This window comes from Eubalaena glacialis, chromosome 8, assembly GCF_028564815.1.
Source record: "Eubalaena glacialis isolate mEubGla1 chromosome 8, mEubGla1.1.hap2.+ XY, whole genome shotgun sequence".
NCBI classification, from domain to species: Eukaryota; Metazoa; Chordata; class Mammalia; order Artiodactyla; family Balaenidae; genus Eubalaena; species Eubalaena glacialis.
In genome coordinates this window covers 115,287,617-115,313,583 of record NC_083723.1, presented here as the reverse complement: position 1 = coordinate 115,313,583, position 25,967 = coordinate 115,287,617, and the positions used below count along the sequence as shown (strand labels likewise).

The following is a 25,967-nucleotide window of genomic DNA, read 5'->3' as shown; positions in this document are numbered from 1 at the left end:
TAATCAGCTAGAGTCTAGTTCTCGTCTAGATTAGAAAATGTAATATGAAGCCACAGTGATACTGTATAAGGAGTACCAGGCTTGGGCTCAAAACATAGACTCATTCCTGGCTCTACCACTTAAGAGTTGTTATATGTACTTAGACAAGTGACTTAAGTTCCCTTGGTTTGATTTCCTCATCAGAAGAATGGTAGGAGCATTGACATTGACTTCTGCAGAGGTTAGAAATAAGAAGTGGCTTCTGGCCTAGCCAAGAACAGAGAGAAGGAAGAGCAAGTTTAAATGTTTGAGAGTTGAAAGAAGTTAGAACCTGACTCCTCCAAGTTTGGTGACCTGTAATACCTAAAAGAAACAAAAGGAAGTGTCCTTTTTTACTTAAAAGAAATATTTACCTGAATTCAGATTTTTAAACCATATTTTAGTATTAGTAGCATATTTCATAACTCCCATAACTCCTACTTTTATGATTTATGGCAAACTCATAGTAACTTTTTCCGGAGAGGTGACTCTAGTAGTTATCAAGCATTAACTTGGGAGGGCTGACACCACTAAAACCTTATACACACAGTAGTTTAGTGTTCATATGCAAGATGGCCACCTAATTGTACTTTCTTGCTTTTTTTCCTCCACAAAATGGTGAACCGAAAGGCAACATACGGAAGTATTTCCACACTGCAAGTGAGTGAGGGGAAACACATGATTTGCAAATATTGTCAAGTGAAAAATGTGTTTCCATCCTACTAAGGTGGCCAAATACTTCTCTCTATGTAGGATTGTTCTGCAGGTGTGAAAAAATCCTTCCTGGGTTTATGAAAAGTGAGAATAATAAAAATCTTTCGCTATCTCTGGCCTCAGGAGCATCAAAAAGTGTGGTCCATTCTACAGCCTCAGGCTGCTCAAACCAGATTCCCAGTGGCTTCGTTTGTCAGACAACTGACAGGTGTAGGTCAAGAAAATACTGATCAAGTTGTTCAAAGAAACTGTTATTGTCAGTAACTGGGTATTCATACTCACAGAAAGTCTTAAAATGACTCAGATTATGCTCTCGGTCTTGAGGCCACTCCTTAGAGTGAAAACGAGCCTTGCTGTTGAAGCCTGCCTGTGTAGGGACGATCTATGAAACAGCATCTTGGAGCATTTACACCTGGGCTTGAGGGACAGGAGCAACTCACTGTGTGCTGATAACACCTCCATCGGATTTCAGAGATGCTCTGAAAAATAGGAGCAAAGAGACACACTGGAGTAAAAGACTGCCTTACAAAGGAAGAGGGCAAAGGAGAGTAGATCTGTTGCTGACTGACAATACCAGTGACAGGAAAATAAACTCTAGGGTTCGACTCTAAGCCTATGAATTCCCTGGGGAAGTTATAAATGCAGATTCCTAGGCCCTCTTCTAGCAGTCTGATTCACTCAGTCTGGGGTGGGGCCAACACTCCTCACTTTTAGCAGCTGTCCCTGCTGATTAAAAAAAATAATAACAGGGGACTTCCCTGGTGGCAAAGTGGTTAAGACTCCGTGCTCCCAAGGCAGGGGGCCTGGGTTCGATCCCTGGTCAGGGAACTAGACCCCACATGCATGCCGCAAGTAAGAGTTCACATGTCACAACTAAGGAGCCCGCCTGCGCAACTAAGACCCGGCGCAACCAGCTAAATAAATAAGTAAATATTTTTAAAAAACAGCATTATTGAGATATAATTCACATACCATAAAATTCACCCCTTTAAAATATACAGTTTTTAGGGTTTTTAACATATTAACTATAAGTATTTTTAGCATATTAACTATTTTGTGCAACTATCACCACTAATTTTAGAACATTTTCATCACTCTCCTCCCCTGGAAAATCCGTACCTATTAGCAGTCACTCCCCACTCCCCGTCACACAGACCCTGGCAACACTATCAATACTTCCATCTCTATGGATTTATCTATTCTGCACATTTCATGTAGATTGAATCATACTATATTTCTTTTGTGTCTGGGCTTTTTTCCACTTAGTATTTTTTTACACTTCATCATGTTCTAGCATGTAATAGTCCTTCATTTTTTTAAATGGCTGAATAATATTCCATTTGTATGGCTAAACCACATTTTGTTTATCCAGTCATCTGTTGAGTATAAGAAAATGGTATATGTGTTCGCTCATTCAACAAATATTTCTTTTCTTTTTTTAAAATATTTATTTATTTATTTTTGGCTGCGTTGGGTCTTCGTTGCTGTGCGCAGGCTTTCTCTAGTTGCAGCAAGCGGGGGCTACTCTTCGTTGCAGTGCGTGGGCTTTTCACTGCAGTGGCTTCTCTTGTTGTGGAGCACGGGCTCTAGGTGTGCGGGCTTCAGTAGTTGTGGCATGCGGGCTCAGTAGTTGTGGCTCGCGGGATCTAGAGCACAGACTCAGTAGTTGTGGCGCACGGGCTTAGTTGCTCTGCGGCATGTGGGATCTTCCCGGACGAGGGCTTGAACCCGTGTCCCCTGCATTGACAGGCGGATTCTTAACCACTGCGCCACCAGGGAAGCCCCAACAAACATTTCTTGAACATGCTTATTTAAAGGGGGAATCTTCTGGGCTCAAAGCAGAACTCCTAGAAATAGGAAGACTTTGGTTGTTACCAGAAAAGCCATTACCTTGGCTCTGCCACAGGCTTTACCTGGCGTGTGCACTGAGGACCTGGGGTCTGGTCGTGGTGTGCAGGCACGTGCAGGCACTGTTTAAGCATTTGGTCCAAGAGTGCAGGCTGTGATTTTGCCAAATATGGCCCCCGGGTGTGGTTCTGAGGCATCACGTAGCCTTTGGCTTCCGTTGTTACTCACCTGCTTCAGGATCCCCCATGTTCTTCCAAACGTGAAAATATTGCTTTTTTTGTGAAAATAGTACCCCCAAAAAAGCTGTTATGTAAATAACTAGAGTGGCCTGTTTTAATTTTAAAAATTATTTTTGTTTGTTTGAAGATAATGAAAATGAAGCATCAAGAGGCTCAGGAAAGAGCTTCACTAAGCAGTTAGACGCAGCAAGAGTTGTGTTATGTGATTGTGCACTGTTTTTTTTTTTTTTTTTTTTTTCCTTCTCAATATATTTTCTGAAAACAAACACCTTCTGGGTATGCTTGCTAATAAGAAGAATGCTCAGGGAATTCCCTGGTGGCCTAGTGGTTAGGATTCTGGGCTTTCACTGCTGTGGCCCAGGTTCAATCCCTGGTCAGGAAACTGAGATCCTGCAAGCTGTGCAGCCAAAAAAAAAAAAAAAAAAAATGCTCAGTTGAGAAAATAACTATTTTTGTTCTACCGTAATTGTTATAGTTTCTTCTCAGTTTTGTTGCCTGCTGTTTACAAGCTGATAAAACTAAGTTATTAGAATCATTAAAGCTGAAAAGCTTGTCTTTTTTTTGTTTTTTTAAAAATTTATTTACTTTTAAAAATAAATAAAAATTTATTTTATTTTATTTATTATTTTTGACTATTTTATTTATTATTTTGACTATTTTTGGGTCTTCGTTGCTGCATGCAGGCTTTCTCTAGTTGCGGTGAGCAGGGGCTACTCTTCGTTGCAGTGCATGGGCTTCTTATTGCAGTGGATTCTCGTTGTGGAGCATGGGCTCTAGGTGCGCAGGCTTCAGTAGTTGTGGCACATGGGCTCAGTAGTTGTGGCTTGTGGGCTCTAGAGCGCAGGCTCAGTAGTTGTGGCGCATGGGCTTAGTTGCTCTGTAGCACGTGGGATCTTCCCTGACCAGGGCTCAAACCCGTGTCCCCTGCATTGGCAGGTGGATTCTTAACCACTGCGCCACCAGGGAAGCCCTTGTAGTTTTATTTGCAACACAAATAAAAACCACTCAAAGTTTAATTTTATTAGTATGTAATCATTTATGATCTAAACTGTATTTCTCATTCAGTATTTCAAGTCTGACCATTTTATGAATCAAGTTATGTATCATATACATTTACCTACATTTCAGAACTAACATACTAGCCTTAGAACACTGAAGGGCACTGGAAAATTATAGTTATGTATTCCTCACTCCACCTCCTCCCCTACCCAAATTTCATTGAATATACTTACACTGTATTTTCAGTTGAGATATAATTCACATAAAATTCACCATTTAAAAGTACACAATTGGGCTTCCCGGGTTGCACAGTGGTTAAGAATCCACCTGCCAATGCAGGGGACACGGGTTCAAGCCCTGGTCCAGGAAGATCCCACATGCCGCAGAGCAACTAAGCCCGTGCGCCACAGCTACTGAAGCCTGAGCACCTAGAGCCGGTGCTCCAGAACAAGAGAAGCCACCGCAACGAGAAGCCCGCGCACCGCAACGAAGAGTAGCCCCAACTCGCCACAACAAGACAAAGCCCGCGTGCAGCAATGAAGACCCAACACAGCCCCCCCGCCAAAAAAGTGCACAATTTAGGGACTTGTAATGTGTTCACTATGTTGTGCAGCTATCATCACTATCTAATTCCAGAACATTTCTATCATCCCCAAAAGAAACCTTTACCTGTTAGTAATCATCCCAATTTCCCTTCCCTCTATGGATTTACCTATTCCGGACATTTCATATAAATACAATCATACAATATTCCTTTTGTATCTGGCTTTTTTCACATAGTGTGTTTTCAAGGTTCAGCCATGCTGTAGCATGTAATGGTCCTTTATTCCTTTTTAAGATTGAGCTGAATAACATTATACTATATGACTAGACCACATTTTGTTATCCATTCATCCGTTGATCGACATTTCCAGATTTCATTTTTTATTTAAATCACTGTTTTTGTTTTAAGATTTGGGGAAAATCAGTTCTTCTTCCTCCCACCCCCACCATGTCCTGTGGCTTAAACATGTCCAGGGTTTTTTTATAGCAGTCCCTAAACCAGTACTATCCAAACTTCTTCTTGTAAGTGACCTTGATCACAAAATTTCTGTAGACCATGTATCACCTCCATGTTCCCAACATAAAAACCCCACCAGAGCTAATAGGAAGAAGGTTATTACTGTTGGTGATATCAACAATCAGTGGCATCCTATATAATTTTTAAATATCATAAATGGATAATTAATTAATGCCCAGAACAAAATATGAACAATGCTTTATTATAAGTAGAAGCACTCTAAGAGGCCAAGCCTCAGACCATGAGTAGCTGTCTTACCGGGCCCCTGGTATTTAAGACTATGCTGGCTTCACCAGGTGGTGTTTCCTGCCTGCCTTTGCTGGTTCCTCAAATGGCAGTGGAGGGAGGAGAGCAGGCAGGCGTGGGCCAGATTCTAAAGGAGTTACCATCTCCCCGCTGGGACTCGTCGCTTCTCTCCACACAGGGCTGCTCCCCTCCCTCCTTCAGGCACCCTCAGGCTCTCCTGTAAGAACTGCTCTCGGGAAAAGATCTGATTTGTCAACTGCCTCCTTCCTACTTGTGGAAAAACACTTTATATCTGTTTTAAAATCTTGACCCTTTTGGGGGGAAATACTTGTTTTTAAATTAATGATTTCACATTTAGTACCCCAAGCCCCTTTAAAAAAATAGTGTTTTCAGAAATCAGGCTGGAATTTCAAGCCTTAGTGGGTAAACTTGAAGGAGTCACAAAATAATATAGCATTTTGATCTAGTAGTGTCAGTCTGGAGCAATTAAATTTTCTGTGGGCTTTTGAGACTGACCAGAAGCATCTCACTATAATCCCTCTCTTTCTCTCTCTTGAAAAAGTAAAGGTAATTCAGAGAAGTAATTAAGAGTAACATGTTGAGATGTTAGAAGGGAGTTCCTAACATTAAAAGCTGAAAAGACCAGGGGCTTCCCTGGTGGCGCAGTGGTTGAGAATCTGCCTGCCAATGCAGGGGACACGGGTTCGAGCCCTGGTCTGGGAAGATCCCACATGCCGCAGAGCAACTAGGCCCATGAGCCACAATTACTGAGCCTGCGCGTCTGGAGCTTGTGCTCCGCAACAAGAGAGGCCGCAATAGTGAGAGGCCGGCGCACCGCGATGAAGAGTGGCCCCCACTTGCCGTAACTAGAGAAAGCCCTCGCACAGAAACGAAGACCCAACACAGCCATAAATAAATAAATGAATGAATGAATAAATGAATGAATAAATAAATAAATGGATCATCACATTAAAAAAAAAAAAAGCTGAAAAGACTCTCCCACCACTTCTTAACTTCACCTGATCCCTCCAATCAACTTGACATTGATGCCCAAAGAGAACCTTTGAGTCAAGAACAGATTTTACAGTATTCACTTTAGCAAGAAGAAAAACAAAACTTGATAATGGACTAGACTGATAAACATAATCGGCTGTAGATATCGGCATTTAAAAAATATCTTCTTCAATTTGTAAGACAGTTTAAAAAACTTACGGGAATGTTCGAATATGCAAAAAACATATGAACTTTCATGGACCACACTTTGGGAAACAGCTCCATCTTGTATTCCCAGACCTATAAAGCGATAGAGAAGTTTATCTTGGTAATTTAAGTCACAGAGTTCTCCCACCTAGCAAATTAGGCTAGGCTTGTCACCTAATTAATGACCTTTAAACATCAGAGACAAAAGGGAAGTGTCAAAGTTTTGTGGGAGCAGCATTTTCCACTCTTTTGTGAATTTAGAAATGTTGGTGAGCTGATTGCTGAGTGTGCCTGGGGTTCTATGCCCCCTCAGTTCCAGCCCCTTAAGCTCACTTGAACTTGCTTCTCAGACTGTGGTATCAGCTGTTTCTCTAGAGACTGTGGTTTTCGGACTGGAAGTTATTACTGCCTGATGGGAATCAAGTTCACTTAAGTACCGTGTTGTTTAAGTGCTTCTCGGGATCTTTAACCTCAAAGTTCATACATGGTTCTCTGTGCATTAGACACAGTGGGCTTTGTGCTTTTTGAAAAAGCTATGGCTTCCTAGGGAGTATAAGGAAACCGTTCCCTTGAGGAGAGAGGGGGTTATGGGGCTGATCGTGACCCCAGCACGGTCCCGGTGCTCTCCCCGGCGGCAGACACCATGTCTTCCTCATCCTTGAGTGCCCAGAGCATCCTGCACAGGGCCTGGCAGCTATTCACAGAGCCAGTGAAAGAGGATGCCAGCTCGAAGGAAGAGGGTGAGTGGGGAGAGTCGCTGCCCACATGGAGCAAGGGTGCATCGCTGTGGGCTTGGTCTGTGTGGAGGCAGAGTGCGGACGTGTGGAGGGCAGCGGGGTGTGGCTATTACCCTTGAGTCCCCTGGGGCCTCTGCCAGATGCAGGACAGAAGAGCAGTGTCTCGTCAGCCCAGCCACACAGAGAGGCTCCAGAAGCTTTGCTGAGCATTATGAGAGGGGCAATGAGTTCCTTCCTGTCCCTGAAAGGCCTTTCAGGGCTCTTTTCCCTAACGGAGGGGAGAGACCTGGGGCCTGGCTTTAAAGAACTGGGCTTGCTTTCAACACTGACATACCCCCAAATGCAGGGTGCCGCTCACTGGAAAGGGGGACAGCTGGGTTCCATGGGCAGGCCCAAGCTCCGTCCTCCTCCCACAGTTTCTCTAGAGGTTTTTTCAGCTCACCGTTTCCTAACCTCCCTCTTCTTTAATTTGTTGCCCATGTTCACTCTTCTCTTTTTCTTTCTCCCTCTAGCCTCCCTTTCCTTGTTCCCAAGAGTTATATGCATGTCTTAAAGCCTAGCCCCTTTGATTTCTTGGGGGGAGGGGATGCCTAGGCCAAGAAACAATAATTAAAATACCTGCACATCCTAGTAGTTAGAAAACTACTAGGCAGGTAAACCTTCCTGAGAGAGGGGATAGGAATCTTGGAAACTTGAGAAGGAGGTGGGAGAGGGATTCCTGGGAGGTTCGGTGGAAAAGACGTGAATCTCTGTACAGGGCTCCAAAGACAGTGTGGGTTTACCCCCAACATGGGGGCAGCAGAAGAGTAGAGTAGCCCTGGGTAGGTATTTCCACTTTAGCAGGTGGTTTATTTCTTGTTTCAAATAAAGTAATAGCTCTTCTCTTCTTTAGGGGCTGTTAGCTCATCACAGGTTCTTACAGAGCCTTGAAAAAGTGTCAAGTTGTGCTGGTATTTATGTTTTACTTTCTAAGGTTATACGTTTTCTTAAAAATTTTGGTTACGTTATCTAAAAGACACACACACACACGCACACACACACACACACACGAGAAGTGCTGGCATGGGGTCTGAATCTGGGTGGACCTCAGGATTCTGTGCCTTTGACCCAACCCCTTCCTGGGTCAGGGATTCTGTATGGTGCATCTCTGTCACCCCCTACTCCTGGGTGGAATCCACCAGAAATAAATAGTTTGGGGTGTGGGCCCTAGATTTGCTGCCATGGCTCACTGAGTGTGCATCCCTGTTCCCCCAGGCGACTTGGAGCTCCTCTTGGTGCTGACATGATGACAGTGTGCAGGCCAGCCAAGGGCAGCCACAGCCAGACTGAAAACCTGGGCCACAAATTGGCTGACAAGTAAGAACTTTTCTCCCCGAGGAATGCAGAAGTTGGCCCGGATTCTCAGTCTCCTTCCTTTTTCTACTGCCTTTCCCTCCTCACTAACCCTGCCTCCCTGAACTAAGGGGGCATTCTTTTCCAAGTCTTAGTGGTGAGCCTCCTGTAAATCATCTCCATGCACTGCGTTCAGTCAGCAACCCAAGACCAACGTGGTCAAGGGAAGGTCTTCCTGGTGCCCAGTGTCCGCTTCAGGCCCTATGCCCATGTATGCCTTACAGTCCAGGGTTTATTTTTCTAACTACTAGGATGTGCAGGTATTCTAATTATCGTTGAGCCCTAAAGCTTTGCAGCTGCATCTGTCCACACAGCCTGCTTTATATTAGCAGGGTTGTTTTCTCCCCAGATAGAGCGCTCTCCTCTGATACCCTCTCTCACATTCTGCAATGGAATGAGCAATTGCTGGGCTGTTCGCAGATCACTGAGCTGTTCACGACTATGCATCCCAGTCCAGAGCCCCTTCTGGGGCCACAGAATCCTGGAAACAGGAACTCGAGAAATTCTGGGGTGCAGCAACCATGTGGAGAAGGCACTTTGCCCCTGGTTTCATCATCCTTGCCGCTCTTGCTTGAGCTTTGTAATTCCAGCGTGGTTTTCTAGCAAGCTAGCCTTTTTCCTCTTCAGCTTTTAGATGGGGCCTCAGTGATTGTGAAGCCACTCCAGATGTCTGGGATCTTAGACAATAACTACAATCATTATAATAACACTAGTTACCATTTATTGCCATCACGACTTATAATGTGTGCTGTGCTCTGGGCACATTACATATATTATAACACAACCATTCATTCATTGTATTTATTGACTACCTACTATGTACTGGGCACAGCAAACAAGATAAATTTGGCCTCTGCACCAATAAAATCCAGTGTTCTCATTTTAAAGTGAAAAAAAATGAAGCCAAGGTCCACACCCAGGTCCCTCTAACTCTAAAGCCATATAGTTGTCTACTGCCAATATTTTTTAACAGTACATAGGATATTTATGATTATATATTATATCATCAATTCTCACTAAGTGTGAACTAACCTGAATTGTGTTTTTATGTGTCCTGTCTCTTCATCTTCCCTCTAGCACAATGAGAGCAAGGACTTAAATTTCTGTCTTTTGAACTCTCAGTAAAATAACAAACTGATTCTGACTAAAATTTGAATTCATGCTAATGTCTTCAGTGGTGACAGGACCATTAAAAAAGGGTTTCTTTTTTGTAAGCGCTCTGTTATGAATGCTAATTGATTATTTAAATAAGGAATTCTGCTTTGATAGCCATATTTAACATATGAAAATTTGTTTGCAATTTCACAAGTTTCTGGTTTACATGAGCAACCAAGAACAACAACGTAATTTACATGTTAATGTCCCAATCCAGGGAGAAGTCTTTACATAAACAACCGTTAGTCTCTGGAATAGAAAGCTAGCTAGTAACAGTATGCATGAAATTGCTAATTATTCATCCCTCATGTGAACCTTAACTGGAGTTTCCATATAGTCAGATCTATATATTCAGAAAACGTGCACCATGAAGTCGGTCCATGCATGTTTGCTAATCTTGGCACATTTAAGGTCCCTGTGCTCCTTCATGACCTTTGCTGGTGGAAGAATGCTTTGCATTTCAAAACACAGATACTCCCATTCTCATTAGAATAGCTTAAAATGTTCTGTTTTTCTTTCAAAATAATTTTTAACATCTTCGTGGCACTAACTCATCTCCTAAAGTCACGTATGGAGGCCTATATGCCCACACATACGTGCTAGGCCAGAACTTTCTGCAATGATGGAAATGTTCTTCTGCATCCAGTACAGTGACCGTTAGCCACACATGGCTACTGAGTACTTGACATATGGCTGCTGCAACTGAGGAAGTGAAGCTTGAATTTAATTTGATTTTAGTTCAAATAGCCACATGTGGCTAGTGGCTACTATATGGGACAGTGCAGTTCCAGGCCATGCGAGAAATCTGAATCTGCTTGTTTACTCACTTATTCACGCAACAAATATTTATTGACCACCTTCTCTGCCGGATGTTGTTCTGGGTGCCAGGGATGTAGCAGTAGCCAAAAGAGGCCACCATTCAAAACAAAACAACAATCCCTGTCCTCACGGAGAGACCAGTCTAGTAGGGCTCACATTCTAGAGGAGGTTCCATTCAAATCCAGCCAATCATTGTGGCTTTACCCACTCAGATCAGGACAATTTATCAAGCCCAGTATTAGGAAAAACTTCATGACTTATGGCATTGTTTTAAGTAGTCATTCCAAAGGATCATCTGTTGGTATAATCTTCTATCTCATGAAACTTCTCCTATTTTCATCAGGGGAAAAAGCAAATATGGGACTTCTCTAGTCGTCCAGTGGTTAAGGCTCCGCACTTCCAATGCAGGGGGCCCAGGTTCCATCCCTGGTCCGGGAACTAGATCCCACATGCCGCAACTAAGAGCCCACATGCTGCAGTGAAGATCCCGCATGTGGCAACTAAGACCCGGCGCAGCCAAATAAATAAATACATAACTAAATAAATAAAATACTTAAAAAAGCTAATAATAATGACAACTACCATTTATTGTAGACTCACACCATACTAGATGCTTTATATGAGCTAGCTTATTAAATGTTTACAGCCACCCTGTTAGATATGTTTATTATTCCCATTTCACAGATGAGGAAACTGAGGTTTAGAGAAGTTAAGCAACTTACCCAAGGTCAGACAGCTGGTCAGTGGTTGAATTAGGATTTAAACCCAAGTCTATTGGACTCCACAATCCAATAGCTCCTTTCATTTCACCGTGCTGTCTCCCCAAGAAAAACATAAAGTGATTTTTTTAATGGTGGTTTCAATGTGTGTGGCTTGCAACTAGTATGTAACATTTATATCTAAGTTCTAGCAAATCTGAATGACTAGTTAAGAACAATAACCAAGAATTCCTGCACTCAGTGTTTGTCTTTCTTGTTCAGGGTCAAGGTGGAAGGTCCAAAGGCTGGGGAAGACCCTCAAAGGCAGCCGTTTAGGTCCTCCGTTCCTTTCCTAGAGACTGATCAGGATTCACCCTTCCGAAGAAGCCCACTGGAGAGCCTCTATAACCTGATGGTAGAGCCAAGAGTGGACTGTTTCCAGCAGAACATGTTCAGCTCAAATATGATCATCAGCGACCCAGCTTCAGATCTCGGCACTAAAGGAGCCAGCAGGGCCGGCAAGAGGCAGCTAAGCAGTGTTCAGAACCCCTGCCCTCCCGCCCGAGGCAGGGCCTGGCACAAGTCCCTCAGCATAAAGGACAAGATATCAGAATGGGAAGGGAAAAAGGAGTTGCCTACTCCTGCCTCTGGCAGGAAAGCAGATGGGCAAGAGGATTACCTGACGTCGTGTGTGACGGAGAGGAGAAGCCGCGATGGTTCGAGGACTCGGGTCGCAGAGGCTCAGAACGGAACAAGGCTGGATGCAGAGAGTAGAGAGGATGAGAGGAATAAAGGGGTAGTGAAAGTCGAGGCACAGGATGCAGAGCAGAGGCAAGACCTGAGCCAGCCAGCCCGGGAGCCGGCTCCCAGCTTGGGAAGAGGCCGGGAGCCCAGGCTTGGCAAGCAGCGCTTTCAAAATGATAGCCTCTCTGTGCTGAAGCAGGTGGAGAAACTTGAGCAGGCTCTGAAGGATGGGTCTGCAGGGTTGGATCCCCAGTTACCTGGCACCTGTTATTCCGCACACTGCCTGCCGGACAAGGCCGAGGAGGGGCCCACCCTTCCTGAGAACCGTGGGGGCGGGAGTAGCTCAGAATTCAGGGCCCATCGCTTGGACCTGGAAGGCAGGGAGCCCGCCCCTGAGGCCGCAGAGGAAAGGAAGGGCTTGGGCGGGAGGCCCTGCGACCAGAGGCTGGAGAGTGTGTACAGGGGCTTGGAGGACTCCCCCGCAAGACCCTTCATCAGCCCCCCGCCCAAACCCCGGAGAACTTTCAAACATGATGGCGAAGGGGACAGGGATGGGAACGCAGGCATCAGCTTCCGGAAAGATAAAAGGAACCTGCCTCCTCTGCCCTCTCTACCTCCCCCGCCCCTGCCCTCCTCTCCCCCGCCTTCCTCTGTGAACAGGAGACTGTGGAGCGGGAGACCGAAAGCCAGTGCTGACCACAGGTAGGTGACTGGTGGCTGTCGGCTGGAGCCCTTTAGGCCACACTGCAACTGTCTGTTCTCAGCCTAATTATTTACTTTATTAAACCGTTGGATCTTGTAGTTAGTTGAGACTGTTCATAGCTTAAGATGGTTCACTGATTAAACCTGAAAACGTGGTAACGGATACAGGTGTTTTGTGTTAGTTCCTTGTCTTCCAAAAAGAGTATTGGCCTTGAAAAATCACCCTTTGGTTGTGATGAGTGCTTGTAATTCAGACAGTAACCAAGAGTTAAATGAACACTTGTGTTGACGCTGGGCATCTACTAACTGGTGCTAATGGACGCCCATTCTGCTACTACCATCCCCACCTGGTGCGTGGTGCGCGGAGTCCTTCCCGGCTCTTCCTTTCATGTTTTTTCTTGGTATGGGCTCTAGAAACACACTGTCTGGCCTACCCTGGCCCTATCATGGTCTATCTAAGTGACTTTGAACAAGTTACTTAACCTCTCGAGGCCTCAGTTTTCTCATTTATGCATATAGATGCACACACGGTAAATATTTTATAATATTAAAATAATACCTTAGATAATAAAACATGTGAATGCTTGAAGGTAAAATCTGTGCTTTGGAAACAATTTCTTTTCTGTTTTGAAACCTAATTTCTTGTCTATTTCTGTAATGTGCTAATTGGTTTGATACCTGCTAATCTGGAAACCAGCTACTGAGAAAAACTCCTCAGAACAGTTGTCTGTACCTACTGTCACCACTTCTTCCCCTCCTGTGTTTATCTTGACTCGCTGCAGTTGGGCTTTTGCCACTTATCCTGGAACTGCTCTAGGCCGAGTCACCTACGACCTCCATCTTGCTAAATCCAGTTGCCAGTTCTCTGTTCTTTTCTTTTTTTTTTTAAATAAATTTATTTATCTATTTATTTATTTATTTATTTTTGGCTGTGTTGGGTCTTCGTTTCTGTGCGAGGGCTTTCTCTAGTTGCGGCGAGCGGGGGCCACTCTTCATTGCGGTGCGCGGGCCTCTCACTGTCGCGGCCTCTCTTGTTGCGGAGCACAGGCTCCAGACGTGCAGGCTCAGTAGTCGTGGCTCACAGGCCCAGTTGCTCCGCGGCATGTGGGATCTTCCCAGACCAGGGCTTGAACCCGTGTCCCTTGCATTGGCAGGCAGATTCTCAACCACTGGGCCATCAGGGAAGCCCTCTGTTCTTTTCTTGATTGACCTCTCTTAGCATTTGAGAACCAACTTGACTCACACCACCTTGAAATACTATGTTCACTAGGCTTCTAGGCCACCAGCTTTCCTGATAGTCCTACTTCCACTGGCTGCTCCTTCTCAGCTCCATTTTCCTCTCCCTCTACATGTCGGAATAACACCCCCCCAACCCATCTATACGCCATCCCGGGATTACGTCACCTTTCCTCCATTTACGCTCACGCCCTTAAATGATCTCACCCAGTCCCATGGTTTTAAGTGTCAGTTACATGCTTATGATTCCCAGATGTATATCTCCAGCCCTGACTCTCCCCCAGCCTCAGGTTTGTATAGTCCTGTCATGCTTGGGTCTCCATTTGGTTATCTAATAGCTTGGACTTAACATGTCTAAACCTAAATTCTCAATTCAGGCCACTACTAACGGTCTCCTCCCAAAATAGATGCTATCTTATTAAATGGTATCACCCTTTGTTTTGCTTACGCCAAAAACCTAGGAGTCATTTGTGATTTCTCTCTTTTTCACATACCCCCAATCTAATTGATCAGCAAGTCCTTCGGTTCTAGTTTTAAACATTTTCTTAAAGCTGACTACATCTCCTCCACTGCCACCACCTTAGTCATTTTGTATCCACCCCCAGTGTTCTTCTCCTCAGCAGCCAGAGGAGTCTTCTAGAAATATAGATTTGATCATCTCAGTCCCCTACTCAACATGGTCTGTCAGGTAGGATTCTTTGGGTGCCAGAAATGTAATGTCTTATGTTCTCTTACAGGGGAAAAAAAGTTTGGGTATTCTAGAATTTCTGGAAACACACACACATATATATTATATCCTTTAAAAAATGAAATCATGCTCTATATCGACTGTTTTGTTTTTTTTTTTTTAAACTAACACTTGATATAGGCACCTAGATTTTTCCTCCTCAGGATTTTTTTTCTTTTCTTTTCTTTTTTTAAATTTATTTATTTATTTTTGGCTGTGTTGGGTCTTCGTTTCTGTGCGAGGGCTTTCTCTAGTTGTGGCAAGTGGGGACCACTCTTCATCGCGGTGCGTGGGCCTCTCCCTATCGCGGCCTCTCTTGTTGCGGAGCACAGGCTCCAGACGCGCAGGCTCAGTAGTTGTGGCTCACGGGCCTAGTTGCTCCGCGGCATCTGGGATCTTCCCAGACCAGGGCTCGAACCCGTGTCCCCTGCATTAGCAGGCAGATTCTCAACCACTGCGCCACCAGGGAAGCCCTCGACTGTTTTTTACTTAGGATCTCATTGAGATATTTCAGTGGTTCCACTTTCCTTTCTTTTTTTCACCTTCCTTTTTTAACTGCCATCTTTACAGCACGTGGCTAAACCATATTTTATTTAGCCATTCCCCTAGTGATTTACACCTAGGTTGTTTCCAGTTTACAAATAACGCTGTGACGAACACAATGTGGCATCAGAGAAGACTCTAGAGCCAGAGAACTTACTAGCTCTGCACCTTACTAGCTGTGTGACATTGGACAAGCTCCTAAATTTGTCTGAGCCTCATTTTACTGATTTGTAAAATGGAGATGTATAATTATCTCCATGTGACCACTTCATAGCTTTGTTGTGAAGATTGGATGAGTAAATATTTGTAAACATAAGTTAAAACAGAGCCTGGCATATAGTAAACGATCAATAAATGTTAGCTGTTATTTTTTTCTCGCTCTATTCTGTTTAGTTAATCAGGGTACCTATTTCTTTTCTAGGACCAAACTGTTTTAATTATTTTAACCTCATAATCTGTTTTATTTATTTATTTTAATTAATTAATTAATTAATTTTTGGCTGCATTGGGTCTTCATTGCTGCACGCAGGCTTTCTCTAGTTGCGGCGAGCAGGGGCTACTCTTCATTGCAGTGCACGGGCTTCTCACTGCAGTGGCTTCTCATTGCAGAGCACGGGCTCTAGGCGCATGGGCTTCAGTAGCTGTGGTGCGTGGGCTCTAGAGCACAGGTTCAGTAGTTGTGGCACACGGGCTTAGTTGCTCTGCGGCATGGGAGATCCTCCCAGACCAGGGATCGAACCCGTGTCCCCTGCATTGGCAGGTGGCTTCTTAACCACTGCGCCACCAGGGAAGTCCCTGTTTGGGTATAGAATTCTTAATTAACAATATTTTTCTTTCAGCCTTTTGAATATGTGATCCCAATACCTTCTGGCCTCCATAGTTTCTATTAGAAATCAAATAATCTTATTGAAGATCTCTTGTATGTGAGGAGTTAGGGCCTTCAGTAGTTGTGGCACGTGGGCTCAGTAGTTGTGGCTTGTGGGCTCTAGAGCGCAGGCTCAGTAGTTGTGGTGCACGGGCTTAGTTGCTTCACAGCATGTGGGGTCTTCCCGGACCAGGGCTCGAACCCGTGTCCCTGCATTGGCAGGCAGATTCTTAACCACTGTGCCACCAGGGAAGTCCCCTCATAATCTGTTTTAATATGTAGTAGAGCTTACAGAAATTTCTTATTGTTGCTAATAATTAGTGCATTCTTTTGGACATGCTACATATACTATCATGTAATACACACACAAATGATCATTTGGTCTCCTTTTTAATAATTATAAACCTCTTATTTATTTCCTAATTATTCTCCTTATTCAAAAACTGTCTTGAATATTCTGATGTCTTTTCCTAAATGGTCTATATTATCGCTATCAAATTTCACACACACACGAAATATGTCAGCTTTTAATTGGGATTCTATACATTTGCTAAGTTTATTCCTAAGTATTTTATTCTTTTGTTGCCATTGTTAATGTAATCTTTTTTCTCATTATATGGTCTTTGTATTTAAGAAAACTATTTATTTTTGTATATTATTCATTTAAAAGACTCCTTAAAGAAATTTCTTATTGTTTCTAATTGTTTGTCAATTGTTTCTCTTGGACTTTCTGCATATATAATCATATTGTCTGCAAAGAATTATCATTTTATGTTTTTCATTTTGATTTACATCTCCAAATTATTTCTCTTACTAAAGTGCACTGACTAATATTTTCATAACTGTGTGAAATAATAGCGCTGATAGCACTGGGCAGCTTTATCTCACCCCTAACTTTAGTGGTAATGCTTCTGGTATTACTCTCAAGCACTCTTGTTGGAGTTATGTTTTCATGCTATCTAGGTAGTGTTCATTGGTAATCCTTTTTTTACTAAGAGTTTAAAAAATTAGGATTGGGTTTTGTCAAATTACTTTTCAGAAACTTTATATGATTGTGTGGTTCTTCTCCTTTGACCTATTAATAGTGAATTTATATCCTACTATTTGGGGGATGAACTCCCACTTTGTTCTGGTTCATTATTCTTTTAATGCACAACTGAATTCTATTTGCTAATATTCTATTTAAGATTTTTTTTAAGATTTATTATATTTTATTTATTTATTTAATTTATTTTTGGCTGTATCGGGTCTTAGTTGCGGCACATGGGATCTTTTGTTGCGGCGTGCAGGCTTCTTTCTAGTTGTGGCGTGCAGGTTTTCTCTCTCTAGTTGTGGCGTGCGGGCTGCAGGGTGCGTGGGCTCTAGTTTGCGGCATGTGGGCTGTAGTTGAGGTGCACGAACTCAGTAGTTGTGGCGTGCAGGCCTGGTTGCCCTGCGGCATGTGGGATCCCAGTTCCCTCACCAGGGATCAAACCTGCATCCCCTGCATTGGAAGGTGATTCTTTACCACTGGACCACCAGGGAAGCCCCCTATTTAAGATTTTTGTACCAATATTCTATAAATGGGACTGGTCTATACTTGGATTTTATTATACTAACTTTACCAGGCTTTGGTATCAGCGTTATGTGATATCTATAGAAGAATTTACAGGCTTCCTTCTTTATGCGCTGAGAAGGTTTGAATCCACCTCCAATTCTAAATCCTTTCCCAAACCACTGCCAACCTCAGGGCCCTAAGTGCTCTCGTGACTTTTCTGCTCCTGTCCCCAGTGCTTACCCAGAGTAGCCCTTCCATGCCCTTTCTGGGCTATTCCTCCAAAGAGGCCCACTCTCCCAGGGGCAGCTTCGTTCTGGGAAATTGGAATCTTTCAGCTGTGTCATCACTGGGCAGACAGATCAACCTGGTGAACAGTTATTCCCATTATCTTTTCTCTCTTAGCTACCATCTGCTCTTTTCAGTCTTCCAGCATTTTCTTTAAAACCAGCTAAAGTTACTTAGTTTCAGTCCAAAGATGTAATTTTTCTTGGCCAGTTTGAATATGGTTGCATCAACTGTGTTTTAAGAATTTTGGCTTTGGATTTTTCGTTTTGTTTAAAATTGTACAACGGAGGTGATTAGGGCAAGATGTTCACTTTCTACTCTTAAAAAACAAAGTATGCCCTTTATTGTGGTCCTATCGCTTAAGGAAAAAAAAAAAAGAAAAGACCCAACTCTGAATTTGGCAGGCTTCCTGTCCTCTCTGAGGCAGGAAAGCCCAGCCAAGGTTGAAGAAAGAAATGATTAAGGATTTTGAGGTTATGAGGGTTTAGAATTACACGGCCAGGCTGCGCGCTCCCGAGAGCGTATTCAGCTTATTTTCATAGGCTGATTAGTCCACCTCAGCAAGAGCCAAACCAATGGATTCAGATTCTCGGTTTGAGAAAATGTCTTTTTCTTTTTCTTCTCTTTCTCTCTTTCTATTTTTCCCTGCTCTTTTTTCTTTTTTCCTCTTTTCTCTTCTCTTCCTTCTTCCTTCTGTCTCTTCTCTCTTCTTTCTTCATTTCTCTAAAGCCCCAGGAAATTAACTGCAAGGACTTATGCCTTCAGTCCTAAAATGGAAAATGAGAAACCCTCAAATGTCAGGAAATTCCAAAGATAAGGTTCCTACAGCAGCATTAACTTGGTTATGTATATTTTATGGCATACGTTTAACAACTTTGGCAGGAATGCCTTCAGGCTGACATTTAACAAGAAAAGTTATTATTTTTTAAGTGTAAGCAGCATCCTGAATTCACATGGGTCTGTATATCCAAAATGTTTTCATTCGAATTCAGATTTTTTATTTTAGTTTAATTTGATCACATGCAGAGCTTTTAGATCTTTATGAAACCAAATAACTATGTTGACCAAAATTTCAACTTTTCAACTGATTATTTTGGCATCACATAGATTCAGCCTTTCCTTGGGGCTTTAGTGTAAGACTTTCAGAACTTTCTGAGAACATGAAACCTCAGTCATTATATGGCTGCCAAATCATACGGCACTGTTATTGATTCCATAATTTCCATCTACTCTAGGACTGATAGGGATCCCCACAGAAGTCTGGCTGGGCAGCAGCCCTCAGCTATCATGGGTTTAGTCGTTAAAGTTAATGTACCAGCCACGCTGTGGTCTGTCTCTGTCACTATGAGTCTGTCTCAGTCACCATGGCATCCATGAGGCAACTCTAACTACCATGTCTAAAAACTGAATGTTTAAAATCTTCAAAGGGGCAAATTGTTTGATTAATTTGAGATTTAGAGCAAAAGTAACTTTGAAAGCGGCTGAGAAGCTTGACTTTGTAAATTCATTTATTTCGATAGCAGTTGCATTGGAAGACAAAGAGATGAGAGTAGAGAGGGTGGTTGTCATTCTACATTAGAATAGTGATTGTCATGTCTTATTTCTCATGAGAAGGTGGAAATGGTTGGATTTTAGGTACAATGGTGGCTAAGGATAGTTTTTCTTCTGACATTTCTATTTTTGCATCCAGGATAGAGATAAGTGGAAACCCAACATGCGTAGTCATAGCTCTCGACAGAGGAGATACCCGGTAGCAGAGTGAGAGCTAAGAGCTGACATAAACATTCTCTCATTTAGCCCCCTACTCTGATCACCTGGTGGTGAGACAGGCTGGGACCTGGGACTCTTTGCTGCAGTGCTGCAATGCTTGCACCCGGACAAACATCTCCTTGAGCAGCAAAATACAAAGAAACTGTAAGGGACTAAAAATAACTGCGTGCATGTGCAGTTGGGGCAAATTCTGGACAAAAGATACAAAGAGACCAAAAAACCCAACAGCCACTTTTGAAGAGCCGGGCGCAAAACAAGTGGTCAGGAGAAAAAGTAGGGTACTGCGCATGTCCCCTGCATACAACACCACCACCTAAGGGGTGGGAAAGCCACCTAAGCCGTCCCTCTGGCCCGACCCCTGGACACACCCCTACCGTCACCCCATATAAGGAACCAGCTTGCAGCCCCTTGAGCGAATGAGCAAGCAAGGGAACCTGTTGTTTGTTCTCGCTCCGCACTGCTGCAGCAGGGGCCCCAATAAAGTCTTGCCTGAATTTCTTGTCTGGCCTCTGATCAATTTCTATTGATTAAGGAGGCCAAGAACCCTGATCAGTAACAGTGGTATGAATGCCCTTCCCAAGGAGAAGAGCTGCCCCTGATCACCGGGGATGGAGGAAAGAAGAGAGTCTGTGGCAGCTGGAGGTGGATGAGGGAATCAGAGCAAGGCATCCCTGGTTTCTAGCTCATCTGAATGGTGTTTTAGGTGGGTGCTGGGTCTCAGGCTGTCCAAGCAAATTTAAATACAGCTGAAAATAATTCTGGGGGAAATGTGTTCAAACAATTGACTAAAAATTAGCTCTCAGAATACAGATAAAATATTTCTTTCCCCCAAAATAGGGATAAATTATAAGCAGTAAAGGTGGCCATTAAAACCAGCTTTTAAAATATTCACTCACTTACTCAACCAACAAATATTTACTATACCTATGTAGTATTATGCTATAGCAGTGAATAAGACAGACTCAGACCCTGCCCTCATGAAACTTACGTACTAGTGATAGTCAGAACTATACAACTGGTTATGTAACTAAGCACTCTCAGGGCCGTGAGGAAGCCCGTGGTGCTGTGGGAATGTTCAGCAGGGGTAGCTAGCCTGTCATGGAAACCGGGCCAGCTCAGAGAGGAAGTGACACTCATGCAAGGCCTGAGGTTCCCAGGCAAGGGGGTGGGCTGGGAAATGGGGGGGGTGTGCAGTTTGAGTGGACAAACAAGCAGAGGCCCTGGGGCAAGAAAGAATTTAGCACGCTGGAGGACTGAAAGGCAGGGGGTGGGCCAGAGGGGTAGGAAGAGTGTGAGCTGGGGCCCAGAAGCCCTCTGGAGTCAAGAGCCTTGGAGCCCAGGCGAGGGTTTTGGCCTGTTACCGAAGGGGAATGGGAAGCATCTGGAAGTTTCTAAGAAGGGGAGAGACACAATCCGATTTGCGTTCCTAAGAGGTTGCCCCACCCCGCAGCAGCGGGGAGACGGGAAGGGGCACCAGTGGATGGCGTGGGTAGGCGTGGGTAGTCGGGGCGGGTGGGAGGGAGATCAAGGAGGTTTGGGGGTTACCCTGTGGTATAACTGCAGTGGGGATTGAGAGAAGTGGGTGGATCCCAGGGATACTTTGCAGGTAGAACTCGTTAACTGGTTAGATGTGGGCAGTGATGGAGAGGGAAGGTTGCACAGGACTTCCAGGGTCAAGGCGTAAACACCTGGACGGATGGTGATGGCCTTTGCCGAGATGGCAGCATTGGAGAGGGAGCTGGGCCTCGTCAGGGAGTGGGGAATGGTGGTATGAGTTCAACTTCGGATCTGTTCATTTTGAGCTTCCCGTGCGTCATCTGAACGGAGATGTGGGATGAGCTCTTACGTTAGTACTTCGTTTACAAAAATATGGAAAAGTCACAAATAACATTCAAACTGCTACTTGAAATTACGCTATTTTGCCAGGGGACACCACACAGCTTGCCGGGTCTTAGTTCCCCAGCCAGGGATCAAACCTGTGCCCCCTACAGTGGAAGCGAGAGTCCCAGTCACTGGACCTCGAGGAAATACAGTCCCAGGGACTTCTTACCGTGCATCACCAGCTGTGAGCTCAATTCCACCCTTTAAGAAGGTGCTTATTAAACATGCAGCTGGATGTGGAACAAACGTGGAAATGTTTAAACGAGAGAGAAGCCAATTTGGATGTGGTTATCATTAACCTTTCAAAATTTCCTTTCAAAGTTAATATGTAAATAACGGTATTAAAACCTTTTTTTCAATTAAAAAATATTTTCTTAGAAAAGACTTAGCTAAATGATTGGATGATTAGTTTAATCATATTTCTCCTCTTTGGGACCCTAATCACCTACTTGAGCCTCAGAACCAAAGGACTGCAGTCCTTGGAGGCATTTATGCAGATTATAGAAATAGTGCTGAGGAGGAACCAACCACCTAATAAAGCTAATGCTTGCAAACATGTCACCAACACAGGACAATGAGAAATCGAACTTTGTGATTGGAATTTTGTTTTCCCACTGCCTGTAGAAGCTGGGCATGTAAGGATTTCTGGTTTCTTCTTGATCTTGGATGGACAGTAGCTTCATGTTGATTTAAAGTTTGTCTTTCAGGCTTCCTGTATAAGAATTAGCCAGCTAAAACCAAACATTTTAATACAGAAATGGAACTACTATTTAAGAAATCCTGTGATGAATTCTTTTGCAAATTAAATAAGAGTTTTGCACTGTGAATAACCATCCTCTAATCAGCTGTTTTTTTTTTTAATGGAAGTTTGTAACATTTTAAATGTGGCCTTTTCTAATACTGTTTAGACTGGTGGTACCTTTTATGTGTTGGGAATCATATGCAAAATATAGCTGATATCTTGTTTTAGCATCTTGTTCTTAGAAATATGGAAGGATCATAAAAAAACATTCAAACTGTAGCTTGAAATCCCAGGGTATCTGACAGCAGCCATTTGGATTACAGGCTAATCCCATCCTAACAAACCCCAACAGATGATCCAGATTCTTGATTGTGCCACATATGCTCTAAATAAGTGAGCCATCCGCTGGGACTTGGAGAGCCTTTAGCATACAAGCATCTTTATTGTTAGGGCATTTATTATTAAAACATTTGAACTATTCAGATATTATTTCATAAATATTTTATAATAATTTTATTATTTTAAAATTTGACCTATACAAATATTGCTTCACTGGTACCTCAAATGAGATTTTTAAAAATAAATAATGATAGGGCTTCCCTGGTGGCGCAGTGGTTAAGAATCTGCCTTCCAGTGCAGGGGACACGGGTTCGAGCCCTGGTCCGGGAAGATCCCACATGCCACGGAGCAACTAAGCCAGTGAGCCACAACTACTGAGCCTGCACTCTAGAGCCCGTGAGCCACAACTACTGAGCCTGCGAGCCACAACTACTAAAGCCCGCACGCCTAGAGCCCACGCTCCACAACAAGAGAAGCCACCACAATGAGAAGCCTGCGCACTGCAATGAAGAGTAGACCCACTCGCCCCAACTAGAGAAAGCCCGCATGCAGCAACGAAGTCCCAACGCAGCCATAAATAAATAAATAAAATTTAAAAAATACATAACGATAGGGCTTCCCTCTTGACGCAGTGGTTAAGAACCCGCCTGCCAATGCAGGGGACACGGTTTCGATCCCTGGTCCGGGAAGATCCCACGTGCCGCGGAGCAACTGAGCCCATGCACCACAACTACTGAGCCTGTGCTCTAGAACCCACACGCCACAACTACTGAAGCCTGTGCGCCTAGAGCCCGTGCTCCGCAACAAGAGAAACCACCGCAATGAGAAGCCCGTGCACCGCAGCGAAGAGTAGCCCCCGCTCGACGCAACTAGAGAAAGCCCGCGCACAGCAATGAAGGCCCAATGCAGCCAAAAATAAATAATAAATAAATTTATAATAAATAAATAAATAAATAATGATAGAGCTCTCTCCATGGCAAAGCAAGGCACAGCTGCAGCCCCTTTCTGCAATCAAAGAAAAGGCCCAGCTTAGCCAAGGTCATGCTGGAATCCCAGGCAGTCAAGGCTTTAGCTGTAGGCAGTGGCCACCACCCTCTCCCTCTGCTGCTGGGAGTGGAGCTTCCTGCTATTGTGGCAGAAACTGCTCAGCTCCCAGGGAAGTGACTCCCCACCTGTCCCCTCTTTTCCCTGTGAGGGTTTATAGTATCTCTTCATCGTATAGTTCAGTTACATTATGGGAAATAGAGGGCTTGCCTGGGCAATGCTCAGTAATGTGTAATATGGTTTTATAGAGAAAATTAGTTTGGGACTTCCCTGGCGGTCCAGTGGTTAGGACTCCGTGCTCTCACTGCCGAGGGCCCCTGGTTCAGTCCCTGATTGGGGAGCTAAGATCCCACAAGCCGCGCAGCCAAAAAAAAAAAAACAAAAATATAGTTCAAGTTCCTAACAATAACATTTGGAAACCCGACCTGTTTTAGTCTGGGGACTGGGACTGCAGCTTTCCTCCTGCCTTGCCTTACTTGCGCGCTCTGCAGCATGCCTGTCTTTTTTTTTTTTTAATTTATGTGTTTTTGGCTGCGTTGGGTCTTCCTTGCTGAGCGCAGGCTTTCTCTAGTTGCGGTGCACGGGCTTCTCATTGCGGTGGCTTCTCTTGTTGCAGAGCATGGGCTCTAGGCACATGGGCTTCAGTAGTTGTGGCTCGTGGGCTCTAGAGCGCAGGCTCAGTAGTTGTGGAGCACGGGCTTTGTTGCTCCGCAGCATGTGGGATCTTCCCTGCCAAAGGCTTGAACCTGTTGTCCCCTGCATTGGCAGGCGGATTCTTAACCACTGCGCCACCAGGGAAGTCCAGTGCCTGTCTTTTTAAGAGCACCAATCTCCAACCAGATTTCCTGGGTTCTCCCAAAGTGACTTTGAGCAGTTTACCTTATGTCTCTATACCTGTTTTCTCATGCATAACATGTGTATAATAATAGTAGTCTTTCACAAGGTTGTTGTAAAGTTTGAATGTGCTGATCTAAGACAAGCACTTGGTCAGTACACAGTAAGTACTGAATGAATGATTCTTTGGTCTCTGAACAGTTTGCATTTTCCCTACCATGTAGCGTACATGCTGAGGACTAGCTAACGTAGCTTGGTTTGCTCAGCAGGGGAAACCCAGGAGTTCTGGCCCACTCCAGGCCAGTTACCTCACTCTGCTCTGGGCCACACCTCCAGCCCCAATCAGCTGCCTGGCTGATGCCAGCCTGGGCTAATGGAAACTGGACTAGGAAATGTTCAGAGTGGGGTCACAGCACAACCCATTCCCATCTTAGAGAAAACGGCTCAGACCTGCTTCCCCCCAGGTCCCATCTGCTAGAGCTCTGAAGCTCAGTCCTTCCTCTCCCCGCTGGACACCTCAAGGGGAGAAAGAAGGGGCTCATGGATTAGTATCCCTTTTTTTGGGCACAAACTTCTTTTCATAAGTCAGAACCCTGGGGCATTGGTGACGGTTTCAGCCTTGTGACCTGACTTAAGGCCATAGAGCTCCAGCCTAGAAGCCCATCTTTGTGCTCCTGTCCTAAGTGCCGCATTCAAGTTCATAAAGGAATGAGGGGTTCAAGTTCATAAAGGGATGAGGGTGGGGTGGAGATAAGGGGTGATGAATTCAGTTGTGTAGATATTAAAGTATAGAACCTAATGAATTCCCTGGTTGTCCAGTGGTTAGGACTCGGCACTTTCACGGCTGTGGGCCCAGGTTCAATCCCGGGTCGGGGAACTAAGATCCCGCAAGCCGTGCAGTGCAGCCAAAAAAAAAAAAAAGGAAAGAAGTATAGAGCCTAAAGAGGAGAAGCCTTGGGAAACACTATAGCCCAGAAAGAGGAAGAGGTAGAGAGCTGCCAGTGCAAGCCCAGGAGGAGTGGTCTGACAGGGCAAGTAGAGTTAGGGCAGCCCTGCACCCGCCTCCTCAAACCGTCAGGAGGGCCTGTTTGCAGGTGTTTCCAATCCTTTGCCAAACAATACTTTTGTAAAATATAATAAAAAAAAAGAATTACCAGAGGAATGTAATGAAAAAAGACGTCAGTATACAAACCTCAGTTTTTTTGTTTTCTTTTTTAAGTTCATTCTGTCAAATTGTTTGAAAAGTTTCGAAACTCTTTCTCTCAATTTCTGTACTTATCTTGTCAAGGACCGGAAACAGTTGGCACCCCAGCTCTGGCCCACAGATTGCACTTTGAGCACTGCTACCTTATGTTGTAGAAACCAAGTGGTGTCCTGTAATGAAAGGACCCAGAAAGTTGTTAGGTTCTACCAGAAACTCGCTAGTGACCTTTAGGAGGAATTTCAGGAAAGGGATGCCCACGGACAGGTTGAGAGGGTGAAGGAAAGAAAAATGAGTGAACTATGGTAAACTAAGAGAATAATCTCTGCTCCTCCTCCTCCCCTCCCCCTCGTTAAAAATGTTGGCAAGGAAGGTGAGAAATAGAACCACGA

At 44.1% G+C, this 25,967-nt stretch overlaps 1 protein-coding gene across 3 annotated transcripts in view; it reads left to right on the top strand.

Annotated features, from left to right (window-relative positions):
- DENND2A (DENN domain containing 2A) overlaps window positions 1-25,967 on the top strand; it is a 104,418-nt gene that overhangs the window by 18,101 nt on the left and 60,350 nt on the right. For 2 of the 3 annotated variants that reach the window (XM_061198817.1, XM_061198820.1), the window contains exons 2-3: window positions 8,316-8,417; window positions 11,408-12,571. In XM_061198817.1, coding sequence (XP_061054800.1) covers window positions 8,344-8,417; window positions 11,408-12,571 — 1,238 coding nt within the window. In that variant the 5' untranslated portion in view covers window positions 8,316-8,343. The remainder of the gene's footprint in view (window positions 1-8,315; window positions 8,418-11,407; window positions 12,572-25,967) is intronic. The other variant, XM_061198818.1, reaches the window with a different exon arrangement.